We start from the raw sequence: 26,977 nt of genomic DNA on the forward strand, positions 1-26,977 counted from the left end.
AATAAAACAATCTGGTATTAGGTATAGATGTATTTACTCAAAAACCTATTTCTATGATAATTTAGTCTCGAAATCCAAATGTTTAGACCTATCTATAGATTATATCCGCTTGTTTGGATCATACAAATCTAGATAGTATTTTTAAAATTTTAAATATGGTATTTTTTTATTAAACCCATTATGCACTACAGACATTTTGCGTACAATTTACTTTGCTAACATACACTCTCATATTTGTTACGGAATAAAGATTTATGAGGGAACAAGTAATTGTAACTATAATCAAATTTTATATTTACAAATGAATGCTACAAGATGAAACCTTAACCTGGATTAATACTGTTTAAATTTTTTCCGAAAATAGGAGATGAAAAATAGTGGAAAAAAAGGCACTACAACTTATTTGCGTTGTGCACCACGAATATTATGTAGAAAAAATTTCGAAATTTCGTACATACAGCTGAAGAAGTTAAGACTAAATATTTTTCATAGTTTAGAAATTTTAAAACGTGAACTAATACTGTATTTCCTTAATATTGTTGTTGGAAGACGGCAATTGCTAAAATACTGTGCGCGTAAACTAATTCATTCATACCTCGTGGTGGTCATCTAAGTCGATTATTGGACAAACTAAAAGTCTTACGAAAAAATGTTTGGAACAAAAATTGAAGAACATCTTATTATCTATACTTTTCTCGCTGAAAGTTTTCATCTGACCAAAAAATAAAAAAAATCCTCGCTCACTTACTTTTTCATGTTTACATTGAACAACCTTTTCATATTTTCCATTATTAAACATTAATCATCTGCACAAACTAAATTGTATTTATATAGTATTAAACATCAGTTTACGCAGAATTTAAATATGTAAATTTCATCCTCTCACTATTTGTATTACAATTTAGACGAACGTGCAAAGCGACAGGGAACGCACCACTTCGAATAATCCCGCCAACATCGGAAACTCTCTTCCAGCATGTGTGTGTGTAATGGGTGCGTGTGTGTGCGTACGTTATCGCTTCCTGCACGGACTGTACCCATTGTCACTTGGAGTTATGAAACTTGGTGTTATGAACCCTTGGAGTTATGAAACTTGGACTTGTGGTCCTTGCAAATCTGTACGTTTGGAGTTATGAAATTTTGTATTTTAATTTACTTGGTTTTATTTTAACTTGGACTTATGAATCTTGGAGTTATGAACGCTTGGAGTTATGAAACTTGGTCTTATGATATTTTGGTTTTAATTTACTTGGACATAATTTTACTTGGAGTTATGAAATGTTGTATTTAAAAGTACTTGGAGTTATGAAAACTTGGAGTTATGAACCTCACCCTTTAATTCATTGTAGTTTAATGACTTGGTCTCACTCTGTTATAAAAGCCCATAGCCAACCTCATAAATAATCCTTCAGTTTGTTAGTTCCTGCATCAGCAACTTAACTAGCAACAATATTTATTTTGTACTTTAAATAAATATGAATAGATTTTTAACAGGCTTAAGTAGCTGGAATAGATCGGTTAACGTTCATCCTTTTTTTCAAATCTTATTTGATCAGAAACAATACTTAATGTATGCTATTAAGCAATAAGAAATAAAAAAATTGCTCAAACATTAACATTTATTGGTTTTGTAGTAGAAAATGTTGACATTGGTCTTGAGGATTTTAAACAATATACACAGATTGGGCACTTGTACCAGTTTTCCCCATACTAGATAAAAGTAAAACTATTCTATTTTAAAAGGCAACTAATATGAAAAATTACTTCATCAGAAGGTATGAAGTTACTGGGGCCTTGCAGTGCTTTATAGTTTGGTACTGATACTCTCATTAAAAAAATACATTTTAAGCTAAATTCGCATTTAAATTTGACTAAGATGATGACTGAAATCTTACCATAAGACTCATCCTCTTAACACGTTGACTGCGCGCGCCGACTTTACAGGCGCTCCCCAGTGGCGGGCGAAGCCCCGGCGCGCAACCGAATCAGCGAACGCAATTGGCATTCAAATATTTCAGTCTGACGAATCACAAAAGAGCAGTGGTGACTGTGCTGCGTTACCCCGAGAGTGGATGTAGTTCACTGAAACACCCAAAGGTAGCAGCACTGCACGGATCCGTATCCAGTGTCTTTGTAATGTGGGTTGAAGAGAAAAAATCCCCGAAACCGGGACAAAAGCATTGCCAGACAGGATTTTTCGGGAAATTTTAGTACCAACCTACACCAAAGTAAAGCTCGCATTCTAAGCTGGCAGGCTGGCAACGATTATAACGTCTCCGTCTGAGGCTAAGCTCACACTGACTCAATATATTTCTGTTGGTCTGGTGCCGCCTTTAGTCGGCGCGCGCCACCTGGGAGCGCTGGCGACGCCGACTAAAGTCGGCACGCGCAGTCAACGTGTTAATACAACACTGTTGTATAGGTTTGTTATACTCTCATGTTAGTAATAAAATTGCATTGTGACAAAACTATCTTGTAATAAGCCTAAAGAATATGGGGTGGATAAAGATTGGAAATTAGAATGGGGGATGGTTTGGGTTTGGGAACGGAATCTCAAACTTTGCAGCACAATAATAGTGACTTAATAATTGCTATTTTACACCTTTTACTGGAGAATTGGATGGATTACGAGTAAGAAATTAGGGAAGACTTGGAAAGGTACTTCTAAAGAACATCACAATGTGGGCCCACTTAAACATATCAACCAATAAACAAGGAAATGTGGTCCTCCGTATTCAATCCTCCTGGAACCACCTCAGTTTATGTGCTATTTTGCAGGATTTCCTGCTACAGCCCCAAAAGAGGAAGAGGTTCTTCTGTTTGGATGGATGCTGATCACACTAGACTTAATATAATTTATTTCAGTTGGTAGGACAGTATAGGACATTGAAATTGCTCCATTTATTGCTTGCCTCTCATCCATTTAATGAACAAGAAGAAAAACATTGCGTCTACTAAACAAATAGATGTAATCAATATTGTCCGAGACCTGGTAACAAACCAACATGTTAAGTCATCATTAACAATATATTTTACTTGATCTTTAACGGTTAAGTATGGTTAAAAATATAGAATAATAATAATAGAAACAATATAAACACTAGTTCTAAATACTCATATTGGAATGATAAGGCACGGGCTGTACGGCAGGTTTTGTAGGTACCGGTATTTTTCTTCATGCAGTTTCACTGCTGTGTTGTTGAAGTTTCAAGGCAACTGCTGCTGCTATTGCGGCCCCCTTGCCACTGCCATCATCTGCTTCTATGAAGTTGCACTGAAACATGGAATTTGGAATTTTCAAAATACAAAGACCATTTATAGTGTTTTATATTGAATATACTTTACACTTTCTTAGAAAAGTGACATGACTGTTCCCTTTAAAAACATAAAATTGTCACTGGCATAAAAACACACAAAATATAATAAAAAAATGTATACCGGTAGTAGTTTTTTCAAAGACAACCACTGACAATCGATACTAAGTAAATTTTTAGAAAGATTTAGTTAAAAAAGAAACTATTGAAAGCTGAATATATTGGAACTTAATATGCCTTTTAATTGTTTTAATTGTTTTCTCCTCTTACTTCGATCATCAAGCAGTTAGGTATAGATGAATTAATTGGGGAATCGAAACTATTAAAAAAATTCAGGGGCATGGATTAAAAATGTAAAAATTTGGTTTACTTTACACAAATAAGATAAAAAGTATTGCAAAAAATCACTTATTTGAAAGCTAAGTTTAAATAGATCTAATAAATCTGGAGCAGTTAAACAACTAAGGCCGATTTGGAAACTCAGTCAACATTTTGAGAGTTGAATTTACCACAGTGATTAAATATTGGAAATTTTTTGAAGGTCAGTAAACAATCAGAGCCATTACAAACCTTGTGGTCAGGTGCCCTTATAGACACAAAGTCATTCATCCACAGCCTGATGCGAGGATGATATTTGTGAAAGCTTCCATCAGTAAACAATCAGAGCCATTACAAACCTTGTGGTCAGGTGCCATTATAGACACAAAGTCATTCATCCACAGCCTGATGCGAGGATGATATTTGTGAAAGCTTCCATCAGTAAACAATCAGAGCCATTACAAACCTTGTGGTCAGGTGCCATTATAGACACAAAGTCATTCATCCACAGCCTGATGCGAGGATGATATTTGTGAAAGCTTCCATCAGTAAACAATCAGAGCCATTACAAACCTTGTGGTCAGGTGCCCTTATAGACACAAAGTCATTCATCCACAGCCTGATGCGAGGATGATATTTGTGAAAGCTTCCATCAGTAAACAATCAGAGCCATTACAAACCTTGTGGTCAGGTGCCATTATAGACACAAAGTCATTCATCCACGGCCTGATGCGAGGATGATATTTGTGAAAGCTTCCATCAGTAAACAATCAGAGCCATTACAAACCTTGTGGTCAGGTGCCCTTATAGACACAAAGTCATTCATCCACAGCCTGATGCGAGGGAGATATTTGTGAAAGCTTCCATCAGTAAACAATCAGAGCCATTACAAACCTTGTGGTCAGGTGCCATTATAGACACAAAGTCATTCATCCACAGCCTGATGTGAGGGAGATATTTGTGAAAGCTTCCATCAGTAAACAATCAGAGCCATTACAAACCTTGTGGTCAGGTGCCATTATAGACACAAAGTCATTCATCCACAGCCTGATGCGAGGATGATATTTGTGAAAGCTTCCATCAGTAAACAATCAGAGCCATTACAAACCTTGTGGTCAGGTGCCATTATAGACACAAAGTCATTCATCCACAGCCTGATGCGAGGATGATATTTGTGAAAGCTTCCATCAGTAAACAATCAGAGCCATTACAAACCTTGTGGTCAGGTGCCATTATAGACACAAAGTCATTCATCCACAGCCTGATGCGAGGATGATATTTGTGAAAGCTTCCATCAGTAAACAATCAGAGCCATTACAAACCTTGTGGTCAGGTGCCATTATAGACACAAAGTCATTCTACCACAGCCTGATGCGAGGATGATATTTGTGAAAGCTTCCATCAGTAAACAATCAGAGCCATTACAAACCTTGTGGTCAGGTGCCATTATAGACACAAAGTCATTCATCCACAGCCTGATGCGAGGATGATATTTGTGAAAGCTTCCATCAGTAAACAATCAGAGCCATTACAAACCTTGTGGTCAGGTGCCATTATAGACACAAAGTCATTCATCCACAGCCTGATGCGAGGATGATATTTGTGAAAGCTTCCATCAGTAAACAATCAGAGCCATTACAAACCTTGTGGTCAGGTGCCATTATAGACACAAAGTCATTCATCCACAGCCTGATGCGAGGATGATATTTGTAAAAGCTTCCATCCACAGCTACAGTGTTCTTGGGCTTATTCATGTATTTCAAAACCTCTGCACAACCTACAACATAACCAATCATGTAAAATATTAAGCTCCACTGTACCGGTACTTCCTACTTAGATTGTTCACAATTTGGAGTTTCTTGCATGCTCTAAAACACTCACTAAAAATGGCCACAGTTCCTTAGATAACCTGGGATATCCTTATTGTTTTCTTAGAAATTTAAAATTAAAATAAAAGTTGAAGGAAACGTACAAAATTAAAGATCAATTCAAAGTTTACATCTGAAAAAAAAACCAATATTTTCTAATGATATATTGAATTGTATAAATGTAGATATTTATTGTTATTCATCCGATAATATATTACAGGTTCTCTATGAAACTGCACCTCTTTTTATTAAATCACTAAAACTTAGGCTTCTTACAGATCGAAATCAGAAGTGCAGCTCTTTTTGAAACCATTTCACAGAGATATTTCAAAACTGCAACATCATCTTGTGAATAACTTTGGTCATAGTTCTTCAGTATTTCTTCTGTTCTTGTTGTTACTTTTTCCATTGAATCTCTGCACAAAGAAAACACGTAATTAGTGTGTCTCATGCCAACAGCTCATCCTTCCATAGGAAATTTGATTAGTTTATGAGTAATCTAGATTATAAAAATCTTATACCCACGACTGTTTTTTAAAGTAGCCGTTTCAGTTCAGTTCTTAGAATTGAAAATTTTCCCATAACAGCATTGTTTACTTTTATAGCGGCATAGTTTTACTCATAATAACACGGGAAACGGACCAATAAGGTTCAAGGATTGAGAGAGAAGAAGTAAATTTGTAATGATTCGAACTTCAACTAATCAGCTGTTCAGGCCAATTCAATTGTTGAGTGATGAAATTAGTGTTTGGTACGATGTTTTGTTGCATCACTGTCACTGGCAATGAGAGGTTATAAACAAAAACATAACCTCTCTTAGAAGTTATGAGTAGTGATTTTTAGTAATTAAATCACTGTTGTAGGTAAAGTAGTGTACGCAACTCGCATGGATAGTGTTAACGACACGAGTAGAAAATTTAAGGTACAAGCCTTCTATTACGTGACACATTTTACTGATAAAAGGATGGATTAAGACCTTGTCTATTTTCATTGTTTAAGAGGTAATTGTTACTTCAGAGAGCTTTTTCATTATTTTGATAAAAAAACTTAGGAACACACATTTTTTTTACAAACGGTTTAGTAACTAATGGAAAAACTAGTAAACAAACATATAGTAAATAGATGCTGATATTTTAGAGACTTTACCAACAAGAAAAAAACTTACTTTTCAACTTCAGTTATAAAGGATGAAGGGAATGAGTCTTCATTCAACAATTTTGAGGTAATTGTTCCTTCAAATATCAAGCCAGAGTTTGCTAAATCCACCAAAGCATATCTCACTAACTCCCCCAAGAATCCACCTCCAGTGAATTTCTCAAACCTAAAATCAAGTAACATACGGTCCATTTAATAATGAAATGAACATAAGTACACAGTTATTTAGATTAAGAAAAACTTCAACATTTTCTTCATGCTTGTGTCTATGGAATCAAGCAATTTGGTGGAACATTTGGTAAAAGGTTTTGTTTTATATCACTTTAATAATCTTAGGTTGAACTTATGTTTGTATTTAAAACAAACATAAGCGCTTGCTGTGGACATGTGGCGTACAAAACACGTGGGGGTTCATGTGCTGGGAAATGTGCTAAACTGTTTTCAACTTCAACCATTCTAATATGGCGGGCTATCGTACCTAGAAAGTAGCTACTAATAAAACAACTCATTTGAAAATTCATTATTAACTAAAACTATCATTAACCCTCCGAGTGTCACGCGTCATAAAAACGACGCACAACACACTTTGTGTAGGGTCACGCGTCGCTTTTAAGACGCACAAACATCGTTTACGGCGAAGGCTCTATGACTGACTGAATCGGATTGAACTGGATCGAGTTAGGTATCGTTCTTTCCGTAATATTCTAAGCTTTCTCAAGAGGTCTGTCTCTAAGCGCTAGTCATTTTAGTTCCGAAAATATTGTAGCAGACAGCTGACGTGCGTGTATTTGTAAACAGCTAGGTTCCCCCGGACCGATGACTGATGTGTTTTATTACGTTTATCATTGTTTTAGTGTTAAAAATCAAAAGTAGTGATATACGTGGTGCATTATAAGAAGATTTAAGTGGTTTTGAAGTGCTGGTTGATGATCCTGAAGAAGTAGGTAGTGATATTGATGTAAATTATCAGCCAGATTCCTAGCTATGGTTAGGCTATGCATTCTTAGCTAAACGCTATGTACTGAAATACGTTTTTCGCTCATAACTTATTTATTTGATAACTTACCTCGCTATATGATTATATATTTGTAATCCTCATTAAATTTAGAACAAAGTGGCTATTTTCAAATATTTATAGGCCTATAATTTATACAATTTCATTGAGCGCGAACTTATTTTTTTTTTGAAAATTTTCGAAATTATATTTTTTTTTACCTAAAAATTTTTTTTTTGAAAAAATGTTCCTTATGTTTTATATATAATATTGAAGCCCATGATTTTCCAAACAAAATGGTATATAGAACATTAGAATTAACATTGTTTTAAGCTTCTCAGATCCGTTTTAATAAAACCTTGCAAAGGGGCCAAAAATAGGTGGACATTAAGGCCTAAACTATGGACACTCGGAGGGTTAACAATAAATTTCATCACTAAAGCTCAACCTGAGCTCAAGTTTTCTGATCGAGGCAAAACCGAGGTTGGAAATTGAGCGAGGGTTGAAAAGACACTTTTTGCCCATGTGATGAACTATATTTTAGTCATATTACCGTATTATTTAAACAAACTATGATACAAAACTAAAAAAGTTTTCATTGATTCAACCGTTTCGTCTAATACGATTGTGTTAGTGAACATTAACATCATACTATCGATTGTCGAACTATGTACAATAAGGCAACAATAAGCTACAATCGATTAAGCAATCGATACATACTTTCGACACATGCAATTGTTTACAATCGAAATTTACAACCAAGTTGACAACAGCTGATTTTTACTCCCTAGGGGATAAAAACAATTCTTACTCCCTAGAGAGTAAAAATGCTACTGTAGACCCGCAACACATGCATTAAAAACGGCTGTTTTTGCTGCAGTATGACGAAAAAATGTATTTATTTGACTTGAGAAAAGATACTTACACACAAATATTTTTGACAACAGAATTTTGGTCTACTTGTTCGTCATAAGGGGTTTTGACAAAGTCTAACAGTCCTGTGTCAGCAATGCAGCCCCACTCTGTGTTGACAGCTACCTAGAATCAGCACAAGGAAGGTCCATCAGTGGTGCTTAGGGGAGCATAAAGGTGGCTGAGGTTTAAGGTATAATGGTAGGCGAGATGGCCTCTGATGTGGGCAGGTTAACACAATTGGTGTGTATTGATCACCTTAAGGCCAATAAATGTTTTAATGTATTTTATAAGGACAAAGAATAACTCAGGCACAGCCAACCTAAAAAAACTTTTTAAAAGAACAAAAAAACAAATTTTTCCTGTAAAATTAAGAAGTTGTTCAACATATATAGAGAAATTACAACTGATTTTTAAAGACAGAGAGGCAGAATTTATATTTTAAAGAAAAATGGAGTTCAAAGTATATTGTAAAACATATTCTCTATTACAGACAAATAGAGAATAAAAATAATAACTATTAAAATTTAATAATGCTCAGAGACAGTCTAGTTGAATAATTTGCAAATAAAACCAAAAGTTTCTTGACCACCGGTATGATTTTAAAGATTTTTTATGTTGGGTGAATTGATAATCTGTCAGTGCTCCTTTACAAAATAAACTAGCAGAGTACCCGTCCTTCGTACGGGGTTGGTGTATAAGTATAAAATGCTTATTGCAGTTATACTTGTGCTCTGCGTTTGCTATGTGGGAGGAGAAAATTTGGTTCAATAAATTTACGGCATGCTATAGTATAATACATATACTATAGCCAGAATATGTTCTACCACTACACAACAGGGAAAAAAATATCAAACATTTGTACTATTTCACAAATCTATAATATTAAAACGAAACAGTGTTTTATTATTTCACGATTCTGAATCAACCACTCGACGGATTTTCATGATTTTTGTGTTGAAAGAAAGATAATTTTGAAAACTAGGGAATGTCGAAGCCATAATTTTAGTTTAGGGTCCCAGTTTTTTAGAAATTAAGTTTTGATTTTTAAAAAGTCTAGCAGCCGACGCTAAGATTCTAAACTAGCTTTTGGCATAAAATAATTTGTTTAACATAACAGCTGTAATCATTCAGCTTTTGTGTCACAAATTCAGCATTTGGATAAAAATGTAAAGACATACTTAGGGTTGACTTATTTATACTATGTGTAATGCTAATCATTGATACGTTCAATTCTTCTGTAAGAGGATGACAGATTAATTTAATATACATAGTAAAATACTAGGATGTTCAAATTATTTTTTAAAGCAATCTTTGTAATCTTCGATTTGTTTTAGAGCAATATAATTGGTTTTAACTAACAGCTGGTTAGTTATAAAAATACCCTATAGAACTATGAGGTTATTTGCTCTGATTTTGTCATTGATTATAGGAAATAAGTAAGATTAGTAGACCACCGAGATAAGTAACACCATTGATGTGTACAAGTCGAGGCTCTGTACACGAGTTAAATAAAAAAGATATGCAAATTATTTTACTGCTCAACTTTTTTGGAAAGGGTAGGAAAATCCCAATTTTTACATTTTTTAATTCATCTTGGCAGCTTTTTGTTTACAATCAATGTTTTTGAATGCTTGAACTTTGTTTGGATTAGGCCCGGAAATATTGATGTCATAAAGATGGAAATCAAGAATCCTCAGGAATACGATTTTAAATTACCACCACAACCTCAGACAGGTGTTATCCAAAGATATACAGATGAATGACATAGATTGAACACAACGTCATCATTGACCTAGGATACTGCAATTAGACTAACCATCCTTTTATGAAATCTAAAAAATTTGTTTGGCGTGTGTTTAGTTGTGGTTACGTTTGGAGGTGCGGAATATTTTATAGTTTAAATAAATGAATATGGGGAATTACGATGTACATTGATTCAATGAGGGTGGTTTAATTATCAAGGGTATTGGAACTGATAACGGAATGGATAATAAACATAGACAATTAATTACGTCACTAGCTTTACTAGCTTTTTTACTTTTTAAATTCTTTCAACATGTGACCAGTTCTTTTGTTAAAATGAATATTATTTTTGACTCAGCTGTTTACAAAACAAACTAATATGTTGTTGTGTTTACTTTTCTTTGTTTACACTTATTTATTTAGCAATTGATGCGGTGAAATTGACATAAAGGATGTGTGTTGACGATTTGTTTAATGATGTCAGGACACCAACGTTATAATTATGTGTACTGTGAATTGTATTGGATGTTTTCGTTTTATTTTAGGGAGTTTCAATTCAGACCTACTGGAAATTGTGTATAGTATGAGTAATTGTATTGTGGTGATAATAATTATGGAAGAGGCAGGTATGCTATGGAAGGTGATATCATTGACTAGGCCTATACACTTCTCAATTGATAATTACTCTTTCTACTGTAGGCTGCAATAAAATTTTTCTTTATACGTGTAAACTAGCTGTTCTGAATTATAGGCCTACACCGTTTTAACTGACTACTCCCGTACGTAGGACGGGCTAACACCTCGTTATTTATTAAATTAAAAACATAAACATAACTGTAAACAATCAAACTTTGAAAGTTCTCATTGTGTATCACAGCTTTTTGTTGCTGCTTAGTTTATATTAGCTGTTGTCATATATGCAAAAAAAATTGATAGTGCTACCCTGTTGGTAAACCTTGTAACTTTTTAATGGTATTAAATAACATATCTGAAAGCAAAAAAAATATGTTAAATAACACTAATAATAATATATTTATTTACACTTATACTGTTTACTCACAAGACGGTAAATACATATAAAAGATGGTAAGTGGTGATCGATTTTGATTGGGCACTCCAATCATCATCAGGCCCAATAGGCGAATGAATTGATGGTTGTCCAATCGAAATCGATCACCACTTACCATCTTTTATATGTATTTACTGTCTTTTGAGTAAACAGTATAAGTGTAAATATATTATTATAAGTGTTATTTGACATATTTTTTGTGCTTTCATGTAATTTAATAACACAATGCTGCTTCTTGATGCTGATCAAGAAGTTATTTAATAACAATAGAACCACCTAATTTAGTTGAAACAGCTGGCAAATTTCTTTAATTCCTTTTAAATATGAATACTCATAAGAATAACATGGAAACTTTGAACTCCCGTGGGGCATAGCCCTATAGGATTTCACGACTTTAATATGCCTATGTGTTTCTCAAGACTATCAAGTACCTCTCCGCAAAATGTCAGCTCAATCGGTCCAGTAGTTTTTACATTATGGCACTTCAGAGTTTGATACTCAAAGGTTATACACAAACATCCATACTTTCACATTTATAAAATTAGTAGGATAAGTAGGATATGGATATGTCCATTCTCAATACCACGGATACTTGGACATTGGTATCAGTATCGAGAATCGATCATCAAAAGTCTATACCGACACCTGTCTGTGAAGGGCGTACAATAGAAAAATTACCACTCTTTGCCGCCATTGCAAATTAGGACATGATGTTTCCGTAACTGCGGGAGGCGATGATGTTAAAAAAACTGTGGTGGATGACCAGAACTCGTTGCAATCCTGGGAGATGGTAATGATGTATACAACGCCGCAGAAGATAATCAGAGTTTTGCCATGATCGCGGAAGGTGGTGATGATTTCTTTACGACCCCGGGAGATGATCACATGACTGCGGGAGATATTAAATTTTTTGCGGTGATCGCAGAAGACATTTCTGTGACCTTGAGAGATGATTATGATGTTTCCGTGACTAAGGAAGATATTCAGGATTTTGCAGTGATGTGAAAGACGGTGATGATGTCTCCTAGACCACCGGAAATGATCACAATTTACCTCGAGTTTGGGTTGGTTGTAAATCTAAGCCTGGCACACCTATAGTTTAAATTTTACTTCATTTAACTTTTAAAATAATATGGTAGTAATCTATAAGTATAAAAGAGGATGTTTGTATATATATATATATACTAGCTGTACCCGTGGGCTTTGCCCCGTTTTACTTCATAAGTGAGCTCGTTCGCATGGCTCAATCACTTTCTGGTTGAAGTTCGTTCGCTACGCTCACTCACCTTTAGGTTGAAGCTCGTTCGCTGCGCTCACTTGCCTTCAGGTTAGCTCGTTCGCTACGCTAACTCGCCTCCAGGTTGAAGTTCGTTCGCTACGCTCACTCACCTTTTGGTTGCAAATTAGCTGTTGTCATACATAAAAAAAAATAATAGTGCTGCACCCTGTTGGTAATCCTTGTAACTTTAATGCTATTGCACATCATAGAACAAAACCAACTTGTATTAATTGAAACAGCTGTTAAGATTCATTAATTCCATTTAAATATGAGTACTCATAAGGTTAACATAGGAAACTCCAGAGCCACTGGGGCGGAGCCCGAGAGTCCGATCAAAATAAAAACAACTTAGTTTTCCTATTTAATGCCTAAAGAATCAGTGTACCAAATTTCAGCCTCCTAGGTAAATGGGAAGTGGGAGAATTAGTGATGAGTGAGTGAGTGAGTGAGTCAGTCAGTGAGGGCTTTGCCTTTTATATATATAGATGTTTGGCAGTGATAAACTCAGACACCGCTGAACCGATTGCCACGAAACTTGGTACATACGTGTAGAATTTCATGGAATAGGTTTATACACCATCAATTTCGTGATCCGTCCAATCGGCTCCGCTCCAGTGGCTCTGGAGTTTCCCATGTTAACCTTTATGAGTACTCATATTTAAATGGAATTAATGAATCTTAACAGCTGTTTCAATTAAACAAGTTGGTTCTGTTCTATGATGTTCAATAGCATTAAAGTTACAAGGATTACCAACAGGGTGCAGCACTATTATTTCTTTTACATTTATGACAACAACTAATTTGCAACCAAAAGGTGAGTGAGCATAGCGAACGAACTTCAACCTGGAGGCGAGTTAGCGTAGTGAACGAGCTAACCTGAAGGCAAGTGAGCGTAGCGAACGAGCTAACCTGAGGGCAAGTGAGCGCAGCGAACGAGCTCCAACCTAAAGGTGAGTGAGCGTAGCGAGCGAACTTCAACCAGGACGTGATTGAGCCGAATAGAAAGACCAAAAATATTGTCTACCCACTAGCATTAATATAAGAGCAATAATAAAGAATCGGTTATCCTTTGTACTATACAGGGTGAGTTTTAATTGTCCCCCCCCCCCCAACTTTTTTCTACATTTTTTCAAATATCGATCCCAGACCACTTCCAAACATTGTTGGGTAGTAAGTACTTCATTTTGACAAGGTGGTCATTTCCGGCCGCCATCTTGGATCCGCCATATTGGATGCCAAATTTTTTTTTCAAATGTAAAGGTGGGGTTGCGACCCATTATTTCGAACTAGATTTTTACCCTGATTACAATGCCGCAAACTGTTTTTAAAAATCTTGATTCATTCTAAAGTTATGAGGGCTTTTTACAACTTTATTTTTAGCACATTTTAACATTGTGCATTTAAAATCTAAGACCATAACCTCAAAATAGTGCTAGATAAAGATAAGTATACACTACCAGTAATTGTTGACCTATTTTCATTTGGTTATGACTGATGTATTTTTTTCGGCCGCCATCTTGGATCCGCCATTTTGAAATATGATAAATTATTTTAAATATGAAGGGGGTGTTGTGACCCATCATTTCGAAAAACTTTTTTAAGCTTAACTCAATGCCGCAATCCATTTTTTGTTATCAAGTTTTATTTATGAAATATTGCAATTTTTTTGTAAAAAATGTCAATATTTAAAAATCAAAAAATGAAAATGAAAAATGGATCATGGAATTAAGTTCAGCTTAAAAAAGTAGTTAGAAATGATGGGTCACAACACCCCCTTCATATTTAAAATAATTTATCACATTTCAAAATGGCGGATCCAAGATGGCGGCCGAAAAAAATACATCAGTCATAACCAAGTGAAAATAGGTCGACAATTACTGGTAGTGGATACTTATCTTTATCTAGCACTATTTTGAGATTATGGTCTTAGTTTGTAAATGCACAATGTTAAAATGGGCTAAAAATAAAGTTTTAAAAAGCCCTCATAACTTTAGAATGAATCAAGATTTTTAAAAACAGTTTGCGGCATTGTAATCAGGGTAAAAATCTAGTTCGAAATAATGGGTCACAACCTCACCTTTACATTTGAAAAAAAAAATTTGCATCCAATATGGCGGATCCAAGATGGCGGCCGGAAATGACCACCTTGTCAAAATGAAGTACTTACTACCCAACAATGTTTGGAAGTGGTCTGGGATTGATATTTGAAAAAATGTAGAAAAAAGTTGGGGGGGGGGACAATTAAAACTCACCCTGTATGTGTTTCATTAGTTGTCGTACGTATTTTAATTTAGTTATAAGCACTTCATATACAATAAGACAATTAAACGTTACGGTACTTAAATTATAAATAGTCAAAGGCAAGACAACGTTTGCCGGGTTCAGCTAGTGATGATAAAAATAATAAATTGTATTCCTTCAATTTTACAAGTAAGCCGTTGTTGTTAATTTATCACCTGTTTAATTCCTCGCTCTTTGTAGCCCCAATGAGGCACATTGTCAGTGTTTTCCCAGTAACAACCGTTTGTACCAGTTCCGAGGATCACACCAAGGTTTGTATTTCGATCTTTGAGCACTCCGTGTAACAAAGTTCCTATAACAAAATAAACCTATGATAACTTTAAGCTATCAATAATCACGCTAATAAGCATTAAAAGAATATTTCATTGATAGTACCTATATAATGCCATTAGGCCTATATCACATATTATAGTTTTTACTATGAAATTTGAAAGTTTTTCATAAGTTAGTTCCTTTACAATAATTTCGGTACATATCCATTTCTGCTTTCATGACCATTTTAGATGACATCGCATTGGTGTTTGGTTGTAAATTTTCCAGGGTGAAAACACTTACCATTGTCTGAAAACTGACTTACATCTAGGATTATTGGTAAAAGCAGAAAGGAAACACAGTTTGCACATGTCCCCACCCAACTAAACCACTGGATGACATCCATAAAATGATGTTAACAAGTTCATATTGAACTAACAACAGAAAAATGTCTCATAACAAATCATTGATTCTCAGGGAGGCTGAGTGGATATAGTCCCACCATCAAATCTGAAGGTTGCCGTTTCGATCCCAAGCAAGATAGATTCTGGACCCAAAAGTCGTTGGTCATTAGGTTATCAATTATTGTTATTATATAATTTGATCGGTCTTGAAAAATAACAAAACCAGTTGGACCATTCTCATAAAAATGTATAAAAGTGACAATGACACTAGAATACCTAAAATAAAATAAGTGGTAAGCTCCATAGATTTTTAAGTATGGATTCCCTGACTATAGTAGCAAGGACATAAAACCTGGGGGAGTATAAATTATAATTAAGGGATTTGTAAGATTACTCATTGCATTTGTGTCTAGAAAATAAACCAACCAAACATGACCACTGCAAAGGCACATTACATAAGAGTAGATGTTCTGTAATAACAACTGTAATCACTCTACAGTAGTCGCAAGAGGTAAAGCTCACCAGTAGAGTCGTTAATGATGGCCACCACTGAGACATTGCTCAGGTTGTTCCTCTCAAGAGCCTCTGTCAGAAGCTTCACTACGTCCTCTCCCTCCACACCAGAGGCACTGAATGATAATGTCCACATCAGCAGCTGGGCTGACGATAGACTCGTCTGCTTCATGGGAAATGAGAAGGTGAAACCTTCAAACAAGGATAGTCACATATAGACTAAGGCTTCCACTGTCTCCAACCCCAGTGACACTACAAACTTATCTTCAGGATCCGACCCCATCACTAAATTAAACTTATAACTAAATGCTCTAAATAACCACTATATGAGCATGTCGTCGGAGTAGTAATGCCAGTTACTTGCACTGATGATGGATATCTGCAAAAAGGCCAAAACTCTAGTAGTTACAATTTTAGTTTTGTGAGAGAGTTGGATCCTAAAAACTAAGTTTGTAGTGTCCTATTCGTCAGGCCAATCAGAATTTAAAAATTTGTTGTTAGATTGTTTTTATTTTTTTTTTTATTTACCAAAACTATGTCATGCAACAACACATTGAGTAAGGCTACCATCAACTTCTTTCATAATTTACATATTTTCATAGAACAATAGTGTGTGTTGGTCATTACAGAACAATAGTAACATAAATGATGTTAAAAACCACACAGACTAATAATTGGAGATTTTAGTTTTGAAAAAAAATCATGATTGTGAGTAAAAACAAAATATGTGGTTTATCAATATTCAGATGGTACCCTACAATTGCCAAACTGATAATCAGGCAAAATAAAATTTGTAGTTTTAAAAATTATAGTATGCATCTTGTTAAAGGCCAATGTTAATTTTGCAATACACAATGACTATTGGGCATATGCAATTTACACTGGGTTGAGCAAATAGACATACAATGAGTTGTGTCAATTGTGTGATTGAGTAATTTGTTGTGGGGTCCAGACTGGAATTAATCCACCCAGATCCACATTTTAATGAAATACGTAATGATTCCATTTCCCAATAGCTCTCACGATAACCCTGCTCAGCGTAAACCAGCTTTGATGGGTCTTGAACTAACAGATTAACTACATTTTCATATTCTAATTAACCCTTGCCATTATTTGATGCCTGCAACAACTTGCCCTAAGTTAGATATCGATAATTGTAAAGTTTTATTTCGTTACATCACTTAATTTATTGTTGGTTGAAGTTGGCTAATTTAGAAAGGATAGAGACCCCTTAACCCCTTTATCCCCCAAAAGATTAATTAACTAGTTAGACATTATGGGTACTTTACCAACTGTAGACCAAAGATTAAGACGTCCTTCTCCTTCCCATGCCAATCCAAGACAAACCTGCTTGCCGGCGGTTGGTCTTTTCCGGCCGGAGCGCTAGTATCGGTCCGACTAGAGCTGTCTGCTTGCCTTTGGATCAGCTGATGGGGTTGACTCTTACCTTATTATATAATTGTTGGCGGTGATGGGAGTTATTCCCACATTGTAGGAAAAGTATAACTTATTTTCTAGACACACTTATTTCCATTACTAAGATGATGCAATATACCAATTAACTTTTTTTACAAATAATCCTAATAACTTGTAAAGAACGTTATAATACCTAAAGGTAGTTTTTTGTTGGTAAGCTGGTATTTCTGTAGAAATGAAGAAATGCATTTTGCAATGAAGTCGAACAGGTCAGTTCCACGGCCCACTCGGAGCTCGTTTTCTATATGGTAGCTTTCCGACTGTTCATCAACAATTTGCCCTTTCTCCAACATCACATGAAGAACTCTGAAGTTTGTGCCTCCCAAGTCAAGTGCAAGAAACTGCCCCTCTTCTACAACGAACAATTATATTAGTTGTTTGTGTTGAAGATCAAGTTTCTTGTTGGTTCATTGAAGATGTTATTGAAATTATAATTTCTGATAATTCATAATATACCAATACCAGGCGAACGCTCACAGTACGGCCACACTAAATTACAGGGCAGGATGATCTCAACAAATGTTTATTAGTACAAAGCCATTTTCAACAATATCTATTCCCCGGCATGGTGTTTACGTGACTAAACTGATGAACTCCAAATAATATCATAGTGCTTGAGATTGACAACAAACTGTAATATCTTTCAAAGAAAATATTACCAATTTGCTGAAAAGTACTGTTTAATATTTTAATTTTATCAATTTACAGTAGAACAATTATGTGAATTTGTATGGTGGGGTTTTACCAACATTTGGGATACCGTCAACTTTTTCTGTCTGCAAACATTTTGTGGTTCAAAAATTCACACCTTCACTGCGTTTACGAAGGACAATGATGACATTTTCACGCGGAGGAAGGCAATGAAGATTTTCTGTGATCGCGGGAGACAATGATGATTTTGCCTTGATCCTGCATGAAGATGATGTCTACTTGTCTGTGGAAGATTTTCAATATTTTTCCGCCATCGCTTGATGATGATGTCTACAAGACTGGAAGAGATACTAAAGATTTTGACACAACCATGGAAGACAATAATAATGTTTCATTCCAGAATCACTTATTGAAATAAATGGTTTATATTACCTGTCCCTCAGTGACCCTACTGTCCTCTATGACGACGGATGAAAAAGCCTGATGATGAGATTTTAATCTTGAAACCAGTCGCCATAGAAGACAGTAGGATCACTAACGGACAGGTAATATAAGCCATTTATTATAATAATTTTTCTGTTCTCATGCGAGAAGATGATTTCTACACCTAGACGACCACAGGAGTTCAGGAGTATTAAAAGTTATTTTTGAAATCAATTTGAATAGTTGGAGTTCTACTGCAATTTATTTATAGAAACCTTTGTTTCCTTTCAATAATGATTCAATTTTAACCAGTAAATATTTAAGATATAACTTATAAAAACTTTAAGAGAGAAGGGAGTTTATAAGAATATTTTCCTAACCTGAGTCATCAGGAAGTTGAGAGATGAAAGTGTTTAGCATCAGCATTGCCGACGTTTCACCCTTTAGACCGGACCTCAACTCCTGCATGAATATATCACGTATTCTGCTGACTGTTGGTCCATCAATGTACAAGCCTATGAGCTTGTCTTCAATCTAAAAAAATAAACAGTACCGGTACTAATGAAATTCAATGCTTTTACAGTGGATGCATATACAGTAAAGTGATTATAATATACAGGGTCCTCATATACATGTAATTATCCTCATGTACAATATGGGAATGATACTATTTCCGAAACCATTGCAGATAGTCATTAATCTTAGGAAATAAGTACCAACATACATACAAATCTACTTTTTTAAGGAAATTAAAATTTTTCAATCATACTGCCACTGGGGATGGTCTAAGGAGCCAGATGGAAATCTTAAATGAGATCATAGGTTGGGAGTTTTTAATTATATTATAGGTCTCAATTGCAAAAACGCAGTTAGACAAACCCCACTTCAACAGGTTTTTTCTCAACAAAAAAACATCAACATCAAATCACATCAAATCAACATGGCAGTTAAAAGTTACAAACTTGAACTTGTTGAAATTGCTAAGTTGCTATTCCTTATACGGTGGGGAGCGAGCTGATCTAGTGGTTAGAGCGCGGAACTCCGGTTCCTGGGGACCCGGGTTCAAATCCCGCCAAATCACCGATGGATTTTATCTAAGTGATAATGCCGTAACCCCTAGGTCTAGCCTGAAGTAATGTGAAAAACAATTCCGGGCTCATGCCCAGCGTCCTAGGAAAAAAAATGTCTTATACGGTAGTTTTAAACTGCCGCTGCTGTTGTTAGGATGACCTTTTAGAGTCCGCTTTGCAGCATTGTTGTTTTCCTGATAGAAAACTTACTTATATGCAAATCTTAGTTCCATTATCTGCATCGTTTACACAATTGAATTCCGCTCCTGGACTTATGAGGACATGAAATTACTTCTATAAGCTCTATTCAGGTTTAAATTTTTTGCAACACCTGCCGGCTCATATAAAGAGGGAAGACAATTTGAATAAAGTTAGAAGAACACTACACTGCAACCATGAAACAATTAGACTTCCGAACCTTTTCAAACTATAGTAGGCCTACATTGATAATATTACTCAAATCTATAGTACTGTATTTAGATATTGATATACCTGATGTATAAAAACCGGGTTTCGAATAATACTTAAAAGGTTCTATATACTTGAAAGAGCACTACATTTTCTAGACAAGCTCTTTCAAATAGGCAGGGCCCATATAAACAATATGAACATGGAATAATGTATTATGCTATACAATCAAATAATTAATTGGGTATAAAATTATGTATGGCAGAATTTAACTTAAATGATCATGAATAGGTATTATTTCAGACCACTATTACCTATTTGTTACCTGTTTTTTCCTATGACCGTCACTTATCTTGAGTGGTTGCAGTATAAGAGCTTCATTCAATTTACTCATTGTATCTTTACTGTACGACATCTTCTAGAACATCATCCAAAAAGCATTTTTTACTCAGAAAGTTCAACCTGGCAGGAAAATAAATTTAATGGGAAATGTACCAGTTTTATAGCACTAGATGATATAAGTTAAAAGAAGGTTTAACACTTTCAAGAGATAAAGCCAAAGCAATATAAATCTCTTGACAACTTATTATTTAAGTTACCAATGGTTGAACACTTCACTCTTCACAACAAAATCTAAAACGTATCCAGGCAAGGCCTTTAATAGTTACTGCTGTTAGGCCACAGCAACAAAACAATTTTCATTCCAAAAATGACCTAGGGAGTAGCTGTATATGGCTCTGGGGAGTGGGAATTTTTAACAGGGATTTTCTCCCTAATCCTTGTATTTCCCTTATTTTGTATGTAAGACATTTAGAAAGCACAAAAAATATGTTGATTAACACTTGTAATAATATATTTGCACTTATAATGTTTACTCATTACTTCATGTTGTATGTTGTTTTTCTGAATCACTGAGATATAATATATATATGAGGTTACATTACCTTAATCGCCAAGTGATCCATGTAGTCCAAAATCTAGGATTACGTACGTTTCGACGTCAATGCGTCATTGTCAAATCTACAAAAACTTGTTTAAACCATAAGGGTCACGTCATAGTTTTTACGACACACACAAACAAATAATATTGACAAAATACATTTAAGTAGGCCTACTAACTAATTTATGGTAAACGGTCGTCACAACATAGTACAGATCTGATCGCATGCCGAGACTCGACTGCAAAGCATATAACATAAGCAGTCGAGTCTCGGCATGCGATCAGATCTGTACTATGTTGTGACGACCGTTTACCATAAATTAGTTAGTAGGCCTACTTAAATGTATTTTGTCAATATTATTTGTTTGTGTGTGTCGTAAAAACTATGACGTGACCCTTATGGTTTAAACAAGTTTTTGTAGATTTGACAATGACGCATTGACGTCGAAACGTACGTAATCCTAGATTTTGGACTACATGGATCACTTGGCGATTAAGGTAATGTAACCTCATATATATATTATTTACTCATTAGACTAAAAGATGGTAAGTGATGATCGATTTTGATTGGACACTCCAATCATCATCAGACCCCAATAGGCGAATGTAACTATAAGTGTAATTATGTAAATAAAAGTGTGACCCAGTATAAGTGTAAATATATTTTTACAGTTTCCGACCTCTAGTACTTTGTGCTAACTTTTGGAGGGGCCAAAAACTTAGACATTTTTGGTATTTTTTAAGTTTTTTGTGTATATGTTGTAAACTAAGTATATTTTGTGTACCATTATGCATTACAAAGTTGTAGAGCATAAAATTTGCTAAACTTTGGTTGGAAAAACAATTTCATGTATTTAAAAAAAACGCACGATGCAAATAAAGAAGTTATTTAAGTAAGACATTCGAAACCTCGTATACCTCCTATTTTTGGGACGAGAAATTCAATCGAACAATCCCGCTAACACCCCCCCTTTTTTGACTTGTTGGGGGGGGGGGGGGGTAGTATACATGTATACAGCTCTCGGGAGTTGGTATGTTGTAATGATGCTGGGGGACTGAAATTATGTGTGCCCTATTATTGGGACGAGAAAAATGGAACCCCATGTATGGTGTGTGTGTCCGTTAGCGCGATAACTCAAGCAAAAATCATCGGATTTTGATGAAATTTGGTACAAACGTGTAAGCCTACGTTTATTCTAACGAGTTTGCGATCCAGCATAATCGGACCATGGGAAACGATTTATGGGGGGTTTTATGGGGTAAAAATGGGGTTTTCCCACTTTTGACCCTAAAAACAAAAAAAATTGCAATTTCTTTTTAAACCGTTTTGTAGAACTTAAAAAAGGAAATAATTTAGCATATTGAAGCATTGTTGTATGCCTAACTGTGACGGAAAAAAATTCAAAAATAGTGTAATTTAAAATTCCCATGTTATTCTTATGGAGAAAATGAAAATTGTTGTAGTTGGATATATATTAAAAGTTAATTGGATATTGTAGTTGTATGGATATATATTAATAAAATTTGGCAAATTTATTTATTTCATCTTATACTATTAACGTATAGTCAAAAACACTTTTGACCTCCCCGTAGCAGCAAACCTAAGCACTCGTTAAATCTAATGTTATTTAAATAGGGAATAAATATGTCTTATTTATGGAAATATTTGAGTAAAAATGTAATCAGACAAGTTGAAATCCGCTTAGTCTGCAGGTTTGCTGCGGCAGAGGTATTTATATATGTATATATATAGTTCACGAGCCAGCATGATCGGACCATGTAAACAGGGGATTTATGAGGTAAAAATTGGGTTTTTTCATTTTTTCCTCAAAATTCCAAATTTTCCAATTTCTTTTCAAACCATTTTAAAGAGCTTAAAAAACAAATAATTTAGTATGTAGAATTGTTTTGTGCGGTTATCTGTTATGTATAAAATCAAAAAGAATTGTAAATACCTATGTCATTCTTACAAAAAATAGTAAACTGTTGTATTTTGCTTATTTCTGGATATATGTTGATCAAACCTGGAAAATTTCTTTACTTTATTTTAAGCTATTAATGTTTTACAGAAATCACTCTTCATTAAGCCCCCCTGTAGCAGCAAACCTAGGTACTCCTTAAACTTAATGATATTTAAATAGATTTAAGTGAGAGTCAAATGGAAATTCGCTTAGTCTGCAGGTTTGCTGCGACGGGGGTATTATGATTTTAAAACTGTTAGGATTTAAACGTTGTATTTGTATATTGTATAATTGTAATGCTGAAGGACAACAATACAAATATTCTGAAAAATATTGGGACGGGTGGCGCCGTCCTGTAATCCAGCTACTAGGAGGTAACGAATTGTGGATATTTATAGGCATGCACTGTGGATGCGATACTCTTGGTGTGGATTAACGTCTGCACGAGTGAGCACTCCACAGTCATCCGCAGTACTATCCTGATAATTAGACCAATTCGTATAAACTGTAGGTCCCTATTAGTTGCCATTAGCTGTAGGGGCTATTAATTAACAGCTATGTCTAAGGGATATGTCGCCCTTAGTCACTAACAAGACTACAAGATCGCGCCACTCATCTCCATTCATACTTGGTTTAAAATACCTTCTTTGTATGGTCGCCATTTCATTGAAATTATAAAGTATAATGTTCCAACTTTGACTTTGTCCATTGCATAATTGTAAAATGCTGAAGGACAGCAATAAAAATATTCTGATTTTGATTAGGGGTGTAATGGTGTAATGTTGGTATGTTGGTATATGTTGCAATAATGCTAGAGTACTAAAATTATGTATCTCCCCCCCTGGTGGAAGGAAAATACATAGGTGTGTATTTCCATTTCCGTCACTTGCTGACGTCATCCAGATTGCAAACAAAAAATCAGCTGATGTATTGCCATATAAGTATATAAATTTGTTTTGATTTGATTGTTATTGTTTTTATAATTTTTCTTAAATGGTAAAATATGGTGTTTGCAATCTGAGTGACGTCAGCATATGACGGGAATAGCACACTTATGTATTTTCCTTCCACCATGTGTCTCCACTATATTTGGGGCGAGAAATTCAGTGGAATCATCACCGTCCCCCTAACGTCCCCCTTTTTTACTTTTTAGGGGGGTAAATACCATCCTTATTAAAATAAATATTTTTTGTCTTAGATAGGTTGCTTTTATTTTTTTAATACTAAATATAACTTACCCACTTTTTTACCACTTATCTTGCCCCTTCCCATTAGGAGTCAAAAACCCCATTTTAGCTATAAGTTATAGATCTGGGGAGTTGGTATGTTGCAATGAAGTTAGGGTACTTAAATTATGTGTACCCCCTATTTTGGGGCAAGAAATTCAATGGAACCATCATCGTCCCCCTAACACCCCCCTCTTTTCCTTATTAGGGGGATAGTGTACATGTATATGGTTCCGGTGGGTACCATGCATTAGACGTTTATTACGTTACTATTTTGCATAGGATTACAACTGCCCAAATTTCTAACCAAATATTGGTCGGAGGAAGGCCACTGAGCTCCAGACTGTCTAACGATTCCTAAGGAGAAAACCTGAACTTTTAGAGGAAAGGGGGTGTTAGCGGGATGGCGATTGTTCCTTTGAATTTCTCGCCCCCAAAATAGGGGATACACATAATTTCAGTAAGTTACCTTAGCATCATTGCAACATACCAGCTCAACTCCCCAGAGCCATATAACATGTAGCCTACAGTACACCCCTAATAAGTAAAAAAGGGGGTTGTAGGGGGTTCCAAAAGTCTGGTGGTTCCATTGATCAGGACAACAATAAAAATATTCTGAAAAATATTGATTGGGACGGGCGGCGTCGTCCTGTAATCCAGCTACTATGAGGTAACGAATTGTGGATATTTATAGGCATCACCCTAAAAATAAGAGGTATACGAGGTTTGGAATGTCTTACCCACACAATAGGGTCCGAAATACAAGGGTTAGGGAGAAAATCCCTGTCAAAAATTCCCACTCCCCAGAGCCATACTGTACACCTACCGACCTAGGCTTTTAAAAACAATAAGTTTTAATACAAGTAAGAGAGATTATACATCTAGGATAATAATTTTTGTAAGAATATTTGTTGTAACATAAGTTAATAGGCCTACCATAAACGGAAATAAGTTACATGACAATTTTTGGGAAGATCAAATAAATATAACTTAATTAAATTACAGTTACCTTGACAGAATACAAACTAAACGGTTGCACTTTACTTTACGTCCTACACTCATTCGAATGAAAATATCGATCGATATATTGATTACCTATTCGATATCGATTAATTACAGTTAATTAATAGTTATAGTTCATTCGATATATCGTTTGGTTAGTTAGGTAAGGTTAACCTAACCTAACTAACCAAATGGTATATGCAATGAAACAATCGAATAATCAATATTTTCATTCGAATGAGTGTAGGGCGTAAAGTGCAGCCCATTAAACTTCCGTAAAATAAAACCCATATTGTCATATTTAAAAATAATTCACTTAAAACTGGAATGAATTTATGGCATAAAGCTTAACCTAACAACTACCTAATTCATTTGATCGAATCTCAATCTTATTTATGATTCTTAACTTATAAGTATTTAGGTTTGGTTATGAGACTGGAATATGAGTCTTCTAAATAATTGTAAATTACTAGGCCTAATAAACAACCTTTAAAAACTTCGTTTAAAATAATAACTACTGTAACTAATAAAAACAATGTTTGTTAGGGGATGCGGAATACTATCCCCTGGAAAAATACCCCCCAGTTGAAACGTGACGTCACAAAATCTGCCAACTAACCAATATGGAAGCCGTGTCCGCGACTGGAATACTATACCCCCCCTAGACAAATCATGCTATTTAATTTTAAATCAAGTAATTCCATTGGATAATAGAAAAGTCAACAGAATTTCGAAATGTTACAGCAAGTTTGGTTGGTTAGGTTAGGTTAGATTAGAACTGTTTGACAAGTAAATTTGAGTGTCCGTGACTGGAAAACTGCCCCCCGGTCTCTGACGTCAATATGACGTAGGAACCTGTTTGGGGGGGTAGTTTTCCGGGGGGACAGTCTTCCGGCGACCCGTTTGTTAGGCTATTGCCTCTTCTCACAAATTAGATGGACAAGTACATAAAATAACAAAACCAGAGCTAGGGCGGTTCTCTCATAAAAATAACTTCACTACATTTAACTTAGTTTATATTAATACACTGACAGAAAAACTTACACGTAGGTAATTCAAAATTGTGCTTATTTTATATTAAGTGTTAGCTTATCAATGGTGTTGGGTTAGATTAGATAGGCTAGTACTTTCGACTTTTCGAGTCTCAACCTTGACACTTGACAGACGACACAGTTCAGTATGACGTTGACGTTTGATTTTTTTTCAATTTAATAAGTCTCTGACTTGCAGCCATGGAGTATAAAAAAAGTTGAACCTTGAAGTAGAGGACAAACATTTTTCTCCAGCGGTCCTTCGACGATGGATTTTTTAATCATGGGCGCCCACAGGGAGGTGCCACTGGTGCCAGTGCCACTGAGCTAAAATTATAACTGGAGGTAGCCTAGCTCGCACCTAAACTATAGAATTAAGAAATTGGCATGGAGGTTAATTCCAATCAACCTCTAGGTGTGCAATAAGAAGTGTTTTCAAGAAATTCCATCAGAGCTCTACCCTAGTGGCTTAGTCTAGATTGTACTAGATCTAAAGATAAAACACAGATCTAAAGATCTGTCTACACTAAGGCATAAGTATACAACCACTCAAAATAGTTTTGAGTACCAAGGTGTAAAAATGTACAATTTCTTGCCTGCATCCATCAAAAACCTGTGTGTTTCAAAATTTAGACATGTTTTAAAAACTACTCTAACCCAGGCT

The 26,977-nt window shown here is 35.2% G+C and overlaps 1 protein-coding gene across 1 annotated transcript; it reads right to left on the reverse strand.

Moving 5' to 3' along the window:
• Nucleotides 1-2,879: 2,879 nt before the first annotated feature.
• LOC128987656 (hexokinase-1-like) lies at nt 2,880-25,920 on the reverse strand. The gene is made up of 11 exons (XM_054408615.1): nt 25,902-25,920; nt 20,479-20,571; nt 19,056-19,209; nt 17,735-17,953; nt 16,135-16,317; nt 15,112-15,248; nt 8,575-8,687; nt 6,666-6,821; nt 5,777-5,916; nt 5,276-5,409; nt 2,880-3,274 (listed from the first exon to the last, which is right to left on the reverse strand). Exons 2-11 carry the CDS (start codon nt 20,566-20,568, stop codon nt 3,176-3,178), a joined length of 1,425 nt encoding a protein of 474 aa, XP_054264590.1. The 5' UTR covers nt 20,569-20,571; nt 25,902-25,920; the 3' UTR covers nt 2,880-3,175.
• Between the last annotated feature and the right edge of the window lie 1,057 nt (nt 25,921-26,977).

This window comes from Macrosteles quadrilineatus, unplaced genomic scaffold (genome assembly GCF_028750875.1).
Source record: "Macrosteles quadrilineatus isolate MER2022 unplaced genomic scaffold, UCM_ALF_1.0 Scaffold_2__2_contigs__length_208266976, whole genome shotgun sequence".
Classification (NCBI taxonomy): domain Eukaryota; kingdom Metazoa; phylum Arthropoda; class Insecta; order Hemiptera; family Cicadellidae; genus Macrosteles; species Macrosteles quadrilineatus.